The 17719-nt window shown below is 45.1% G+C and overlaps 1 protein-coding gene and 1 pseudogene across 1 annotated transcript; both read left to right on the top strand.

The window, feature by feature from the left end:
• Nucleotides 1-10697: 10697 nt before the first annotated feature.
• On the top strand, nucleotides 10698-14501 carry LOC136521783 (protein MICROTUBULE BINDING PROTEIN 2C-like; annotated as a pseudogene).
• Nucleotides 14502-15578: 1077 nt separating this feature from the next.
• LOC136522900 (classical arabinogalactan protein 6-like) lies at nucleotides 15579-16291 on the top strand. The gene has a single exon (XM_066516699.1). The coding sequence runs from the start codon at nucleotides 15647-15649 to the stop codon at nucleotides 16097-16099; it is 453 nt and encodes a 150-aa protein (XP_066372796.1). The 5' UTR covers nucleotides 15579-15646; the 3' UTR covers nucleotides 16100-16291.
• The last annotated feature ends 1428 nt before the right edge of the window (nucleotides 16292-17719 follow it).

The raw sequence follows: 17719 nt of genomic DNA, 5'->3' as shown, positions 1-17719 counted from the left end.
CACCATACATTCTTCGGACAACCTACTTCTCCGGCGACAACGGTGGTTGAAGATGTCAAGAACTCAAGCCTCACTGTTCGGGGAAGGTTAAAATGGCGTGTCGCATCAGAATACATGGCGCTCGGGGACTAGCTGTGGGGGATATACCCCCGGGTACCACAAGATGGTACATGGGCCGCACCATCCGAGGTGGCTTGGCCCGTAAGATCAAGGCGTGCACATCAAGATTACAAGTTGTACTAGATATTGTAATAGTACCAAATTGGATACTTTACTTATAACCTTGTCTCTTCAGAGTATATAAGGAGAGATAAGGGTCCCCTAGAGGACAAGTTAATCTGTACACATCTCAATACAATACACCAAAGACACAGGACGTAGGGTATTACGTCGATCAGACGGCCCGAACCTGTCTAAATCGCTGTCTCTGCGCCTTGTGTCACCATCTGGTTTCTGATTACACGCACCGTCTACCGATAATCTACCACCACGGGCACCCCCTCGTGGATTGCCGACCATATTTCATCGACAGTGGAGCGCCAGGTATGGGGTGTGCGTGCTTTTCCATGGTGAACCAAATGGGATCTCAAGACTTACTTCCTGGTGAGATCGACTTTAGTCTTGCCTACGACGTCAACATGGAGATTTACTGCCGAACTCAAGTCGCCGTGCCAAGACCAACAACCTAGATTGAAGACTCGCGTGGTCGTGCAACAATCGAACCCGACGTCTACTCCGATTAAGGTGGGGCCGGCAGGTTTCCATTAACTTGGTGAAGGCATCAGACCAGTACAAGAAGGCACCAGATCCATGCGGGTCCGGGCACCGCATCTGCTACATGTCTTACGGCCTAGAGCCTCTTTTTGTTGCTGCCATTCTGTTTTCCGTGGAGTCCGTTGCTTCCTCATCGCCGAAGAGCCTATTGTCGAGTCCGTGAGACCTGACAGATTCATTATGGATGAGTACGTACATGAATATGTGCCTTTGCGTTAGCCGAACGACAACAAGCCAGCAAGCTAGATCATCATGCAAGCCAAGTCAATCAATATGTACTTGCCTAAAGTACGTACGAGAAGACATGCAAGCCAAACCAAGATACAACAGATCAACTTGCATATACATAGATCACGTGCAGGCTTTACGTACTTGCATCTACACCGCCATGCAAGCTACCAAGACTTGCCTGTACACATGCATCCATGTATGGGGAAGGAAGGCTGCGTGTTAATGAAGTAGATCGACTGCACGTCTTCGTACACGGACCGACACCGCCAATCTCTGACCACGTCGACCATGTCCAGAGCGGCTCCACCGAGCTTTGACCACCAGACCACGTCCCGAGCGGCTCCGCCAAGCTCCGACCACCAAACCACCAGACCACGTCCCGAGCAGCTCCGCCGAGCTCCGACCACCAGACCACCAGACCACGTCCCGAGCAGCTCTGCCGAGCTCCGACCACCAGACCACGCCCCGAGCGACTCCGCCAAGCTCCGACCACCAGACCACTAGACCACGTCGCAATGATGATCGCCACGAAGAACGACGCTATGACAACTGCGACCAACGTCACAACAGGTCGAAAAGCTCGAGGACCGGACGACTTCATCACCGCCGACTAGATTTCTATCACAGATAAGTACACTTCTAATATTTATATTTAACACAATTTTCATTACGACGTTCCTCCACAACGTCCTCGTCATGATTATTCTTCAAATAACGTTTGTCCATGTATACCATCTTAAATATAACATACAGCTATACTTAATGCAAATCCTCAACCAGTCATGTTGACGCTCGATGCCTACAGAGACGGCCCTGTCTCCGGCTCCTCCCTACACGTGCACGAGCGTCTGCCCTCTGCGTTATGGGTGGTCGGCAGCGGCTCCTTAGCGACGCTTTGTTCTTCCTACACATGCACGAGCTCCGCGCCCCGCGTTATGGTTCACGGGCTAGCTAGGGCTGGAGACTCAGCTACATACTAACTGGTCGGGCGGTTTATATTAAGTATAAACACAAACTTCACATTAACACTGATGTTTACAAAGCACCAACGGCTTTATCACATCATGCTCATTTGCAAATGACTACTGAGCGTTGTTTCTTCACTGCTGATTTTTTCTCCATAATTTATTATTTTGTACATCATGTACTACCATTCTACATATTTATATTGCAGGAATTTTGAGCTATGCTCGGGGACTTCGTCGCTCGCTTCTCGACCTACGCTCAGGGACTGCCTCGATCAGTCTCCGACCACAACTCGGGGACTTCGTTGCTCGCTCCTCGACCTGTGCTCGGGGACTGCTTCGACCACTCTCCGACCACAGCTCGGGGACTTTGCGTCTCAACTACATGCGACTGGCGACTCGCATACAGTTGGGATATTCTTTCTCATTTAGACCTTGCTACAAGGATCATACCTCGCCTTCCAGCAAGCTCAGGGACTACATCGGTACGATGCACCTGCCGGTGCATCTCGTATCGCCTGTACGACGATTGGATTCTCAACTTAACTGGGAATTCTTTTTAGACCCTAGCACCACGTGCCTACGTCACCTACTACCAGGCTCGGGGACTAAGTGGACACAATTCACCTTGCGGTGAATGTGCTTGTTTTTCGACCACTATGCCTCTAATGATCAAAGATGCTACGCTTCAAGACGCACTTACATTTTCTTTTCAGAAATACAAGTGGGCACACTTCCCGGGACGGAAATCTTTTTCTTTCTTCTTAAGAGCACCATACATTCTTCGGACAACCTACTTCTCCGGCGACAACGGTGGTCGGAGATGTCAAGAACTCAAGCCTCACTGTTCGGGGAAGGTTAAAATGGCGTGTCGCATCACAATACATTGCGCTCGGGGACTAGCTATGGGGGATATACCCCCGGGTACCACAAGATGGTACATGGGCCGCACCATCCGAGGTGGCCCGGCCCGTAAGATCAAGGCGTGCACATCAAGATTACAAGTTATACTAGATATTGTAATAGTACCAAATTGGATACTTTACTTGTAACCTTGTCTCTTCAGAGTATATAAGGAGAGACAAGGGTCCCCTAGAGGACAAGTTAATATGTATACATCTCAATACAATACACCAAAGACACAAAACGTAGGGTATTACGTCGATCAGACGGCCCGAACCTATCTAAATCGCTGTCTCTGTGCCTTGTGTCACCATCTGGTTCCTGATTACACGCACCGTCTACCGATAATCTACCACCACGGGCACCCCCCTCGGTGGACTGCCGACCATATTTCGTCGACAGTGGCGCGCCAGGTAGGGGGTGTGTGTGCTGATCCATGGTGAACCAAATGGGATCTCAAGACTTACTTCCTGGTGAGATCGACTTTCATCTTGCCTACGACGTCAACATGGAGATTTGCTGCCGAACTCAAGTCACCGTGCCAAGACCAACAACCTAGATCGAAGACTCACGTGGTCATGCAACAATCGAACCCGACGTCTACTCTGATTAAGGTGGGGCCGGTAGGTTTCCATTAACTTGGTGAAGGCACCGGACCAGTACAAAAAGGCGCCAGATCTAGGCGGGTCCGGGCACCGCATCTGCTACATGTCGCACGGCCTAGAGCCTCTTTTTGTTGCTGCCGTTCTGTTTTCCGTGGAGTCCGTTGCTTCCCCGTCGCCGAAGAGCCTATCGTCGAGTCCGTGAGACCTGACAGATTCGTTATGGATGAGTACATACATGAATATGTGCCTTTGCGTCAGCCGAACGACAACAAGCCAGCAAGCTAGATCATCATGCAAGCCAAGTCAATCAATCTGTACATGCCTCACGTACATATGAGAAGACATGCAAGCCAAACCAAGATACAACAGATCAACTTGCATATACATAGATCACGTGCAGGCTTTACGTACTTGCATCTACACCGCCATGCAAGCTACCAAGACTTGCCTGTACACATGCATCCACGTATGGGGAAGGAAGGCTGCATGTTAATGAAGTAGATCGACTACACATCTTCGTACGCGGACCGACACCACCAATCTCCGACCACGTCGACCACGTCTAGAGCGGCTCCGCCGAGCTCCGACCACCAGACCACGTCTCGAGCGACTCCACCAAGCTTCGACCACTAGACCACGTCCCGAGCGGCTCCGCCGAGCTCCGGCCACCAGACCACCAGACCACGTCCCGAGCAGCTCCGCCGAGCTCTGACCACCAGACCACGTCGCAATGATGATCGCCACAAAGAACGGCGCTATGACAACTACGACCAACGTCACAACAGGCCGAAAAGCTCAAGGACCGGACGACTTCATCACCGCCGACCAGATTTCTATCAAAGATAAGTACACTTCTAATATTTATATTTAACACAATTTTCATTACGACGTTCCTCCACAACGTCCTCATCATGATTATTCTTCAAATAACGTTTGTCCATGTATACCATCTTAAATATAACATACAGCTATACTTAATGCAAATCCTCGACCAGTCATGTTGACGCTCGATGCCTACAGAGACGGCCCTGTCTCTGGCTCCTCCCTACACGTGCACGAGCGTCTGCCCTCTGTGTTATGGGTGGTCGGCAGCGGCTCCTTAGCGACGCTTTGTTCTTCCTACACATGCATGGGCTCCGCGCCCCGCGTTATGGTTCACGGGCTAGCTAGGGCTAGAGACTCTGCTACATACTAACTGGTCGGGCGGTTTATATTAAGTATAAACACAAACTTCACATTAACACTGATGTTTACAAAGCACCAACTGCTTTATCACATCATGCTCATTTGCAAATGACTGTTGAGCATTGTTTCTTCACTGCTGATTTTTTCTCCATAATTTATTATTTTGTACATCATGTACTACCATTCTACATATTTATATTGTAGGAATTTCGAGCTATGCTCAGGGACTTCATCGCTCGCTTCTCGACCTACGCTCAGGGAATGCCTCGATCACTCTCCGACCACAGCTCGGGGACTTCGTCGCTCGCTCCTCGACCTGTGCTCGGGGACTGCCTCGACCACTCTGTGACCACAGCTCGGGGACTTTGCGTCTCAACTACATGCGACTGGCGACTCGCATACAGTTGGGATATTCTTTCTCGTTTAGACCTTGCTACAAGGCTCATACCTCGCCTTCCAGCAAGCTCGGGGACTACATCGGTACGATGCACCTGCCGGTGCATCTCGTATCGCCTGTACGACGATTGGATTCTCAACTTAACTAGGAATTCTTTTTAGACCCTGGCACCACGTGCCTATGTCACCTACTACCAGGCTCGGGGACTAAATGGGCACACTTCACCTTGCGGTGAATGTGCTTGTTTTTCGACCACTACGCCTCTGATGATCAAAGATGCTACGCTTCAAGACGCACTTACATTTCTTTTCAGAAATACAAGTGGTCACACTTCCTGGGACAGAAATCTTTTTCTTTCTTCTTAAGAGCACCATACATTCTTCAGACAACCTACTTCTCCGGCGACAACGGTGGTCGGAGATGTCAAGAACTCAAGCCTCACTGTTTGGGGAAGGTTAAAATGGCGTGTCGCATCAGAATACATGGCGCTCGAGGACTAGCTGTGGGGGATATACCCCCGGGTACCACAAGATGGTACATGGGCCACACCATCCGAGGTGGCCCGACCCGTAAGATCAAGGCGTGCACATCAAGATTACAAGTTGTACTAGATATTGTAATAGTACCAAATTGGATACTTTACTTGTAACCTTGTCTCTTCGGAGTATATAAGGAGAGACAAGGATTCCCTAGAGGACAAGTTAATCTGTATACATCTCAATATAATACACCAAAGACATATGACGTAGGGTATTACGTCGATCAGACGGCCCGACCTGTCTAAATCACTGTCTCTGCGCCTTGTGTCACCATCTGGTTCCTGATTACACGCACCGTCTACCGATAATCTACCACCACGGGCACCCCCCTCGGTGGACTGCCGACCATATTTCGTTGACATACACCGTCACTCATTCGGACCAGGAGTTGAGGTACCACGTGATATGCAAAAACGGTTGTATGTGGAGGTTAAATGCACGAAAGAGACAGAGTGATGGCAAGTGGAGGATAAGTAAAGTTGTCGAACCGCACACTTGCCTATCCAATTGGGGGAAGGAAAATGATCAGCAACTCACTGCACGTTACCTTGTCCGTCGTATATTGGGGCTCGTTGATGACAATAATGACATTTCGGTGTCTTCTTTACAACAATCCATATTTGGATTCGTTAAGTATGATGTAAAGTACGGAAAGGCTTGGCATGCTAAGCAAATTGCCCTGGCGATTTGATGGGGTAGTTGGGAGGAAGCGTACAACAGGGTGCCCCACATCTTATGTGCAATGCATTACTATAACCCTGGCTTGAAATGGTTTGTGGACATCGGAGGGATGTGTGTTCGAGACCCATTGAGGCATGTCCTCTATCGTGTGTTCTGGTCGTTCGCGCAAACGAAACATGCATTCCTATTTTGTCGGGCAGTCGTACTTGTTGATGGCACTTTCCTGACAGGAAAGTATAAGGGCACCTTGATGATGGCTGCTGTTGTTGATCCTAAAGACTAGATAGTACCCAAGCTTTTGCTTTGACAGAGGGAGAGAACAATTAATCGTGGTCATGATTCATGCAGCTTCTATGTGTACAAGTGCTTAGCCTATCTCGCACTATATGTTTGATCTCGGACCGTCACTCAGGGCTTCTTAATGCTGTAGCTAAGCATATAGATGGATTCCCGCCTCTAGTGTATAGATGGTGCATGAGACACTTTGCCGCTAATTTCTGGCGGTGCCAGCGGAAGCAGGAGGTATGTAATAAGGTAAAGACTCTATATTGTGTACGTACAGAGCACCAGTTCAAGGAGACAAAGAGAGAACTAGACAAGATGGTAAATGAAGCGGGAAAGGTCTGGTTAGAGGCGCAGATGGAACAAAAGGCTCAGTGTGCATTAGCATATGACGAGAGGGTTTCAGGTATGGCATCATGACCACTAACTCCTCAGAGTCCTTCAACCGTGTATTCACCGGAGTTCGATCGTTGCCTGTGTCTGGAATTATTGAGTTCTTTCATAAGTGCAACAAATATTTTATGAAGAGGTGGGAACTTGCGCAGAGGAATATAGCTGAGCAGGGGCGTTTTAGAAAGGCCGGAGCTGAACATTTGAAGGAGGCTAAGGAATTGGCCAAGCAGCACACCGCCGAGCCATATGGACCCCGCGCGCCATATCTTTAGTGTACGGGGCAAGGGTGGCACAAGCTTGGGTGGCAAACATTATTGTGGATGAAACTACTAAGTTGATCTTGAAAAGGTATAGTGCAGTTGCAATGTCCCTCAGATCATGCATGCCCATTGCTCTCATATGATCATGGCCTGTAGGGTTCGCGAGTACAACTATGAGGATCTGCCATATATGTCACCCTTGTATCTCTGTTCAAACACCATTAGTATTTGGGAGATGAGCTTCGAGTCATACCTTGACCCGATATAGTGACCACCTTATAATGGTTATGACTACGTGCTGCATCCGGATTTAATGAAGGTAGGGAAGGATAGGAGGAAGAAGAAGCGACTCAAGGGGAATATGGACGCTATGAGAGGGTACGACGAAGACATGTACGGCGGGGGAGACTTCAATGAGACCCGTGGCAGGAATCTTTGCTCCATTTGCAAAGAATCTGGTCACAAGGCTAGCAGGCATAGAAGACGAGGGCAGCAGGTGCTTCATATTGTGTTCGTATTGCATAACAAGTAGTTCAAATTTTGCAATGCTACATAATGTTAATTTGAATATTGTTAATTTGAATACTCTAACCCTTTGTTTATCAATTTGTAACAGGATGGCCCCTCCCACGCCGCACTAGATGTACCCCCTTCTTGAGGTGGAGTACAATGATCCCCTTCTTCCACCGCACGACGAGGTTTCCAAGAGGCGTTCGAGGGATCCTTATATTCCTGTGACATAGTTCGTTACGTCGAACGAATATTGTCGTCCGAAACATGCAGACTCATGAACCAATGAAAATGTTACGTGGCAACTTGTCGTCCATTTATTTGCTCAACATTTCAACACATACACTTTGCACTTACTTCATGCTTGTTTGGACACAAACTCCAACGTATTCTCAGAGTTTATCACAACTCGATCTCCGCAATCACACAGAGGAGGTTCCTCGAGTCGTCTAACTACGGCTAAGTGCTTCTCCTTAGCCGTCATTGGAGGGGGGGTTAGGGGGAGGTTGAACCCACCGCTCGAAGTGCTCTCGTGGATGTCGCCCTCTCCACCAATCGTCGAAAAGAAGGTACCCGGGGTCAAACTTGTCTGCACCATCGATCCACTGAAAGAAAAATCATCTCTCATGGGCCTACACAACAAAATTCCAATAAAATATTAGTAACCTAGTAATACAAATGAAGAAAAAAATCATACGGAAATAATTACTTACATTAAAACGACTGCATGTGTAGAAGCAACGAGCTGTTGTGTCCGGATGTCTCGATTGAAACACGTCAGCCGGACGACCACAGTCACAGTTAGGGACATGGAGTTCAGGAGGGACGGGGCATCTTTGCTAGATTCGTCGTGGTACAATTCTTTAGGACGACCCGTTTTCGCCACAACTGCTCCCGAAACATGTCTTCCATCTAATAAAACAGTTCAAATTAAACATCAATCAAAACAACGCAAATTAATATAAAATATAATTATTTGCATTGCAACTAAAATAATATAACCAATACTTATAGCAACAAAAATATACATGATAAACATACTTCTAACTAAATAATTAATCTTAACATTGATAAAATTAAACTAATATCTTTCCTTCAAAACCGTAGCCCATAGTTCCCAAATATAATTTTCCTCCTAACCTTAACTCACATTCATAATATTCCTATCCACCATTCAAACGAAAATAAAAAGTGCGTCATTATCTTGTACGAGGACGAGGAGGGAGCGAGGCGGCCGGGGAATGGAAGGGAAGGGAGGGAGGCGGCAACGGAGGGTCGGGCGGGCGGCGGGCGCGGCGGCCAGGCGCGGGCAGGCGGGACTAGCCGCGGGGCTTTTATTCGGCTCTGCCGTGCCAAGATCAGTGGCGCGGTAGGCCCTGCCACGTCACCGGTCAGCATTTCCGGTCGTCGCCACGTCAGCCACCCGCTGCGCCACCATACATGACGTGACACATGCTTTTCGCCGCGCCATGGCAATAGGCGTGGCCAAAAGTGTTAGTTTTGAAAAAAACAGTGTTAGATTTAAAATTAGTTTACAAAAAAATGTTAAAATTAAAAAAAAAATTCACGGCTGTCACTGACAGCTTCCTTTTCAGCATCGTTCTTCTTTTCCATCGAGGTGTTGTGTAGTCGCAACATTACGTTCTCCTCCATACTTGTGTTTTTGGCCAAAAGGTGAATAGAGGCATGAGCTCAACGATGTAGGGTCTCAGCGGTGCTCTAGATCGGGCAAGGCTTGGCTTGGGTGTCAAAGGTTTGGACCAATGTCATCTTTTGCTTGTCTTGTTTAAACTTAGCCCCCCGGTGCGTTGGATCGGTTCAGGCCATGATTCTTGACACATGACCCGACCGAATTTGAAGAAACCTGATTCAAAGTGCGATACCCAAAAATAGCCTGACACGACCCAATGTTTGATTAGGTCTACATCAATCTCACCACCATTTTCTCTATGGTGCGCACATTTTCCTTTGGCTTATGTGAAAAAATTCGAGTTGGAGTGGATTGTGTTTGGTTCTGTGTTTTGCGAAGAACAATGCTCTTTCCATAGGAGCACGATAGGTAGCCTCCTATCATGTTACTAGTACCTGCCATGGTAAAGATGATGATGTTTGTCATATGTCTGATCCTGAGAAACTATTACAAATCTGTTCACTGTTATTTTCTTAAGTGCCTTTTTTTAACTCAATATGTTTTATAATACCGAGATTTGGTGACTGAAAAGAGAGTACTTAGGACTTGTTTGGACCAAATTCAGATTAGCTTAATCTAAATTATTAATGAGATTACTATGATATAGATTACAGATTATAATAATCTTGGATGTTAGATACCTATATATTATTTTAGTTGCTGGATTATTGTCTATTCACCTATGAATATGATCTCCTATTTGTAGGTTTGGAATGATTATAAGATTGCAATAACTTGTTTGGATTATTATTATTATTATTATTATTATTATTATTATTATCCAACTCATAATTTCGGGTGTTTAATTTGGATCATCTAGAGATTATTTTATCTAATTATTATAACCCAATGGTGGTAATATGAAAAATACCGTGTTAATGATTGACTATTGAAATTTAGTATTCCTATATTAAGAAAAGGTAGAAAATCTCAAAAGGAACTTTTATAAAATCATAATTTTTTTTTGAAATTCATAAAATCATAATTTGGCTACTATGTCAATGATCGATTATAACTGTAGCAGCCCTCAGCTTGACGCTATCAAGCAAATTTTTATATGCGTAACACCCAGATCCCACTTGCATTTCCCGCAGTAATCACTCGTAATCAGTGGCACAGCACTTTTGCCAAAAGCCAGCATCTCCATTTGTTCCGGCAAGCCTCCTCATCAAGCTTCGTATCGTAGAAAACACAGAAAAGCCAGCCGCGGCCGGGCCGACCCGGTCGGCATCCGAACCCAACGCCTCGGAGAGCCTTAAACCCTGACCCGAGCCTGACATCACCCGACCATTTTCCATTTCCATTCCTGTCCCAATTCCCAGGCCCAGCAGACAGCCGTTTCATTTCCACCTCCTTTCTTCCGATTTCCACTCGATTCGAAAACAGAAATACCAAATGCACGATCGATCCCACAAGCCGCAGCCGCAGCCGGCGGAAGCCGGCGACGGCGGCGGCGGCGGGAACGTGGATCGGGTGCTCTTCAAGAACCTCGTCGAGATGGTGCCGCTCGTCGAGTCGCTCATGGTGAGTAACAGTTTCCGGGTGCCGCGCGCAGATCTCGCCGGGGGGGCTGGCTACCGGGGTTTCCGCGCTCCTGCTGGGCTTCGTCTCCATGCGCTGCCTGACCGCTGTTCTGTGTTGGTTCTTCTTCCTGGTGGGTGCAGGACCGGAGGGCCAACCCGGCCTACTCGCGCCGCGCTTCGCTGGTCTACACGCCGGCGCCGCCTAAGAAGGTTCGTTACCGCCTTCTCACCCCCTTTCTTCCCTAATTTACCACTGCGTCTTTCTTTCTGTTCCTTTGATAGTTTGTGGATTTGCCGATTTTATTCTTGCGTCGGTTTTTTACGTTCGAATCTGACATGTTGGCGACATGTCCGGTGCCCAGTTCCATCGCGTTTGTTTGGTTCTAGGTGCGTTGGCTGCTCTGTTAATCTGCTAATAGTTCCTTTTTTTTTCAAAAAAAAATTGTCCATAGCTGTATCAGTATTTAGAATCGGGGTCTTCAATTGCTTATCAGGGCCTAGGAAATTGTTAATCGGAGTTCTGGGATAAACTGTGTATACTCTGAATTGGGGTGTCTATTGAAAGATGGGGTAAAATAGGCACCATAGGCATCCTGCTGGCGACTGTCTCAAATCTCGTGGTTGTTTAGAATAGGTTTAGCAAATGGGACTGTATGTATGTTTTGGAGTTTGTAGCAGATAGTTGCGACAGTTTCTCGATTCTGTAATTTAATATTGAATGAATTTGTGCTACTTGACCCAAGTAGGGTCACCTTAATTTTGTCAACCTGTTTGGTGCATGAGCAGAATTTAATAGCAGACACTGTATTTCTGCCCAGGTTTGAAATTTGATTGTAGGTAGAGGTGAAATACATGAATCCTAATTACTATGTGAATTCTTTTACTACTAATTACTGAGATACATTATGAACTAGAATGGTCGCTGGATGCTGTAATTATGCCTCTGTCGGTCTCCAATGTTAGTTGCAATTTCCCCTCTTTCAGATTAGACCTCACAATGACAGTTTGTGATTCTTTATTGTAAAACTACCATGACAAATGCTCTTTGGATTTGGTAGTGATGAACTTACGGATGGATGCTCATTCTTACAGGCGAGTGATTTGAAAAGTGTCAAGTTGCCACAGAGCGTATCCGCCAAAAAGCGGAGAGACCCTGGTGATGCAGCCAAGAAGAGTGCCCCAGATTCCAACGGCGACGGCGGCTCGGTTGTGCCATTTTCTCTGTCCGGAGCTGAAAATAAGCCCAAGGATGAGGTTGCCATGCTGCGCGAGCAGATCGATGACCTGCAAAAGAACCTGCTCGAGAAGGAGGAGGCGCTGAGATCCGTGGAGAGCTCCGTGGCTAAGATGAATGCAGGCATATGCAACCATCGATGAACTCAGGCGCCTGGTGGCTGACAAAGAAGCTTTGATCAGATCTACCAATTCTCAGTTGCATGATGCAAAGGTAAAATGCTGCCGATTATGGTTCGCTACTGTTTTGAATTAGCTAGCATGCTTATACCCATAAAATCTGTCTAAATTATATATTTTCCTTGTAAGTCTGACATGAAAAGGAGTGATACAAAACTGCACTACCATCAAAGTTGGCACCCTGTGAATGAATATGTAAATGTTAAATACAGTTACAATACGAATGTTATGCTCCTGTATGCAAAATCAGATTTCTTAGCAACTGGCAACTACTTCTATCACAAATTTGACTAAGTTCTTGCTTATATTTGTGATGAGCAATATTAAATGTTTCAGTCCAAGTAAACATATACTGTTGTTGTTGAACCATATAATCAGCCTAGCTCGTAAGTCTAGTTTAATGTAATGCATAGGCTAACTTTATCTTGCAAACGGCCTTCTAAAGGCTACAACAACCTCTACTTAGAACAATAGTCAGAAAGTCTGTCACAATGATTCACGCACAAAGCCATAGCTGTTACATTCACACTTCACAAGTTTTATATCTTCAAGAAACCTGGGTTGCTGACTGATTGTTTAATGTCATTACATACAGTTTATGAAAGTTCCTCATCCTCATTTTGAGGATACTGCAAATTAGCTATGCTTGCTGTGTTGCACTGGATTGAATCAACATTTGTGCAATTCCAGCATACCCTTTGATTTCGACATTGAGTAATGTACTGTTACTTTTGCGTATATAAATGGCTGTACATATTTCCTCTTCAGATGTACTAAGTTTCTACTTACACATGTTATAGTAATTTTTCTTTTTTCTTTTTTGGTAAGGATGCTAAAATTAATTGATTGTTGAGTTTATTGATGGGAAAAGATTTTATTTTTGACCTGACATTTTCTTTGTCCTCCTACAGATTATGCTTGCAGACAAGCAAGCTTGTTTAGAGAAACTGGAATGGGAGGTAAAGATGTCAAATAAAAAAGTCGAAGATCTTCAAGGAGATATGTCGAATATGGGATTCGAGATAAGCTCATTGATGGCATTTTTCGAAAAAATTTCAGAGAATGTTTCAAGTGACTCTTATGATGATACAATACCATCCTCATATGAATTAGAGGCACTTCAATCAACGGTGAGCATACATCCTTCGAGCACCATTGATTTGTTTGAACCATTAAATGTCTTAACTAAAGCAAGGGATGGACTGTAAGTTAGTGTTATGGTGTTTTAAATTGTCTAATTAGCTTGCCATTCCTGAGAACCACCTTGGTTGTCACTGATTGCTTTGTCTAAAGTGTTTGCTGCTTTATCTAAAATGTCACATAAACACTCTGGGAGTGTCACCAATTGCATTGTCTAAAATGTTTGCTGCATTATATTAAATGTCACAGAAATACTCTGGGGTTGTGTATCTGTGGTTTACTGCTACCCGTTGATACTCCTTACTATATACCAACACGAGGTTCTTTGCAATTTCGGAAAAATTTGCGTAAAAGTGTTAATCATTTGGGAATAAAATTTTGATGCTACACTGAAAATTTGTATTATGATTTAGTACATTATAATTGGAGTACTGTTTTTCTCTTGCCAATGTTATTATGGATGCTGAAACTGGAAATATTTGTTCAAAGAAAACTGGTTAGATGCTTTGCACTAAATATTGACTATGTTAAACTAATAGCTATGCATCAAAACGTTGACTCAGAGTGAAATTGACAAGATTGAGGTCGACAAGATAGAGCAGGAAAGGATTACATATGCTGAAGCTCTCGCGGCAGCGAGAGAGAACCCTGACGAGGAGCACTTGAATATAGCTGCGGAGGCAAGGTCAAGGCTGCAGGTCCTTGTACTATAGTTGCCCCTTCATGATTGTAGCATATGTATGATAATGTTGAACTGCTGATGTAATTGTACGTGTTGGCTTGAGTTGAGGTGCTTGTGGAATCGTTCCGGTGGTAATGGAGTGAGCACTGTAAACTGACAGCTGTTTCGTGTTGTAATCATATTTATTCAGTCCTGAGGCCTGCATTGTTTACCAAGAAACTTGAGCTATAGTTTAGATTTCTGTGACAGTTATCATTTCAAGATTTAAACCTATGGTTGAAACTGCTTATGTAAATTGTTCTTCAGCCTAAGGTATAGACAATAGCATTTTAGCAGCGTATAATGGGCCTGCTTGGTATAGTTTTTAAGCTACTTATGGTTAAAGTAAGCTGAAATTACAAGTCAAGTTCTATGTATATTTTTTGCAGTTTTTTTCTAGCCACGTTTCTCACCACAACTCACAACTTTCATTGGAAACATAGAAATCAGACCAGACTAGCTTAGTCTTTCATTTATACTAAAACATAGAAACTGGATCTGACCAACATGTTTTAATTGTGCTTTTTCTCTATTTGAGCTGCTTATAGCATCACTACCAGATATTATATCTAATCCTTTATACCTAAAAAATAATATTTTAGGAGATGGAGGTGCTGCAATAGATCTCCTGTACCAATAATTTTAAGAGATTTTCTAAAAGAACACCCTTTCTTCTAGATAAAGAGAGAACCCTCTCCCCTGTCCCTAAGAAATAGTATAGAATAGAAGTTTTAGCTGCTACAACAGTGCTTGCTTACATCATAAACTGGTTTTAAGATGCTCCAAAATAATTTAAGCGACATTGTGCTTGCTTATATCATAAACTGATTTTAAGATGCTCCGAAATAATTTAAGCAATATAAGAAATCCGTTGGAGATGCTCTTATTAGGGAAACACTTCTCTTCATAGCTGTACCAAACAACATGTGTGAAGGATGCCAAATCTGGCTGAGCCACAGAGCCACTGCTGTGATTTGTGAGTTGTGAACAATGAAGTCCTGGTACATCTCTGGGCCTAACTGAAGCTTGCACCGTCCAAACGAAGGACCGAGCTTCAAGGCCCACCAATTCTCAGGTTGAACATGATGACCGAGGCCCATCCGCTCCTCCATCCATGTCCATATGATTCATCTGCTCTAGGACAGCAGAAACAATCACCAATCAGCAACCATAATAGCTGGACAGAGACAGACCCCACAAGCCAGTCCTATCGTCAACCGTTTGAAAAACAGTGGCGCGCAACGGCCGGGCGGCCATCGGCTTGCGTCTCCACCTCAAGTTTCCACGAGAGTTCCTCCCATCCTCTCAAGCTTACCAACACGACACCTATAAAAGTTCTTCGCCGTCTCCCTTTGCAACTCACCCCACAAAGCAAGAAACAAACCTTGCACCCCCTCCCTCCGTCGTCACCACCACATCCAGCCAGCCAACGAAATGTCGCGCGTCACAGCTGCGGTGGTCCTCTTCTACATCCTCGCCGTCGCTGCCGTCAGCGCGGCGGCCGAGGCCCCGGCAGAGTCACCGAACGCCAGCACTCCTGCCAAGGCACCCGAGGCTGCTGCCAAGAGAACTACTGCCCCGGCTAAGGCCCCCGCTGCTGCCGCCGCCTCCACCCCCGCCGCCGCGCATGCCCCATCGTCGTCGTCTAGGAAGTCTGGTCCAGCTGCCGCGCCGACCACCGCCTCTACACCGCCTTCTTCTTCTTCTTCCACGGACGAGGAGTTGGTCCCTTCCCCGGCAGCATCCACCCCCGCGGCGGCGTCCCCTGCCGCTGACGGGCCTGCTGAGGGACCGGCGGCTGCTGATGACTCCGGTGCTGCTACCCTTGGAAGCGGCGCTGCCATCGCTGGCGTTGCCGCTGCTGTCGCAACCATGATCTTCTACTGATGAATTCACCAGGAACCGTGTCGTCGAGGGTGGACACGTAATTGGCTGTGCCGTAATTGCTCTTGTCTGGTCGGGAGGGACGACCAGTGCAAGTGTTTCTTTGCTTTGCTCACTTCGTTTGCTCTTGCAACATTATGGGGTCAACCGTTATATAACTGAATGGATTTGATTAATTGATACAAATGGTCTCTATCTGTCATGTATTCTGATGCATGGCTTGTTCTCTTACTGGTTTTTCATATTTGTTTAACTCAGCCTAATTTAAATCATAAACAAAATCTTCAGAAACACTCCCTTTATCCCAAAAAGAATGACGTTATGGGATATGTGCTGGTCAAACTTTCTCAAATTTAACTAGCTTTATATAAAATATTAACAATATTTGTATCACTAAAAAACTTATTATAAAAATATATTCCACGATTTATCTAACGATACTAATTATGCATTATAAATATTAATATTATATATATATATATATATATATATATATATATATATATATATATATATATATATATATATATATATATATATATATATAATTGGCTCTTAAACTCGGAAAGTGAGAATGACATTCTTTGTGCGATGGAGAGGGTACATATCTTAGATAACAATCTTGGCACCCCATGCCAAATTAAAGTGGGATCACACATTTATGTGTAATGTAAACAACCTGTGATAATGTGCTAGATTGGAAAAATTCTCAAAACTACCCTAGAAATATCTAGCTACCATGTATGTATCACATTTTACGCACCATCAGACCAACACACAATTTTGGATTGTTCAACAAGTATTATTTTTATCACAAATACATCTTAATTTGATGTCAAAATTTACATGGATGTAATTTACAACATGGCTTCTCCATATTTTTCTTGTTTTCAGAATTTTTTTGAAACAACTATAACTATATTTATGGATATTTTGAAGTTCAACACATTTCCGTTGAATATGAATCCCCAGCTCCCTTTTCAATGGTAGTAATCAACAAGTCGCCCATGCCCTCTTGATAGATTGACACGTTATACAACCAAGCGTTACAAGTAGTGACAACGCATATAGTAGCGACATGGCACTACAAAGAGGTGACGACGCTAGAAGGAAGGTTTCAGGAGTGAACCCTCATTACACCATGAGTGTTAAAAGAAAATAAAGTACATTCATAAGTCACATATGGGAAGTCAGTCTCACACAAAGAAAATCAAGTACATTCATAAGTCACATATGGGAAGTCCGTCTCACACAAATTTGTCATCCGTCGATACATTTGTACACAAACAAATCGAGTTCAGTTCAATGCTGCACTGCCACCACCTGTGTGGTGCCCAGGACTACATCACCTGTGGAAGTAGGAGGGGTAGGAGGAGAAGCCACTTTCGGAGTTCTAGAGGAGAAGGTGAAGATGGAGCCGAGTGGAAGAGAGGCTAGTGGCTGAGGAGGGGAATGATCGAGTTAGTTAGGGTTTGGTTTTGGATGGGAACCTACTTGTTTATACATGGGGCGAGGTAACGAGGCCTACATTGAATCAAGCCACGCACATGTTGCCCAGTGGCCGGGCCTAGGCAACAACCAATCATGTCAAGCCTCTATGGGCCATAACTACATAGGCCCAAT

This window comes from Miscanthus floridulus, chromosome 18 (assembly GCF_019320115.1).
Source record: "Miscanthus floridulus cultivar M001 chromosome 18, ASM1932011v1, whole genome shotgun sequence".
Classification (NCBI taxonomy): Eukaryota; Viridiplantae; Streptophyta; class Magnoliopsida; order Poales; family Poaceae; genus Miscanthus; species Miscanthus floridulus.
This window is presented reverse-complemented; position numbering and strand designations above follow the sequence as displayed.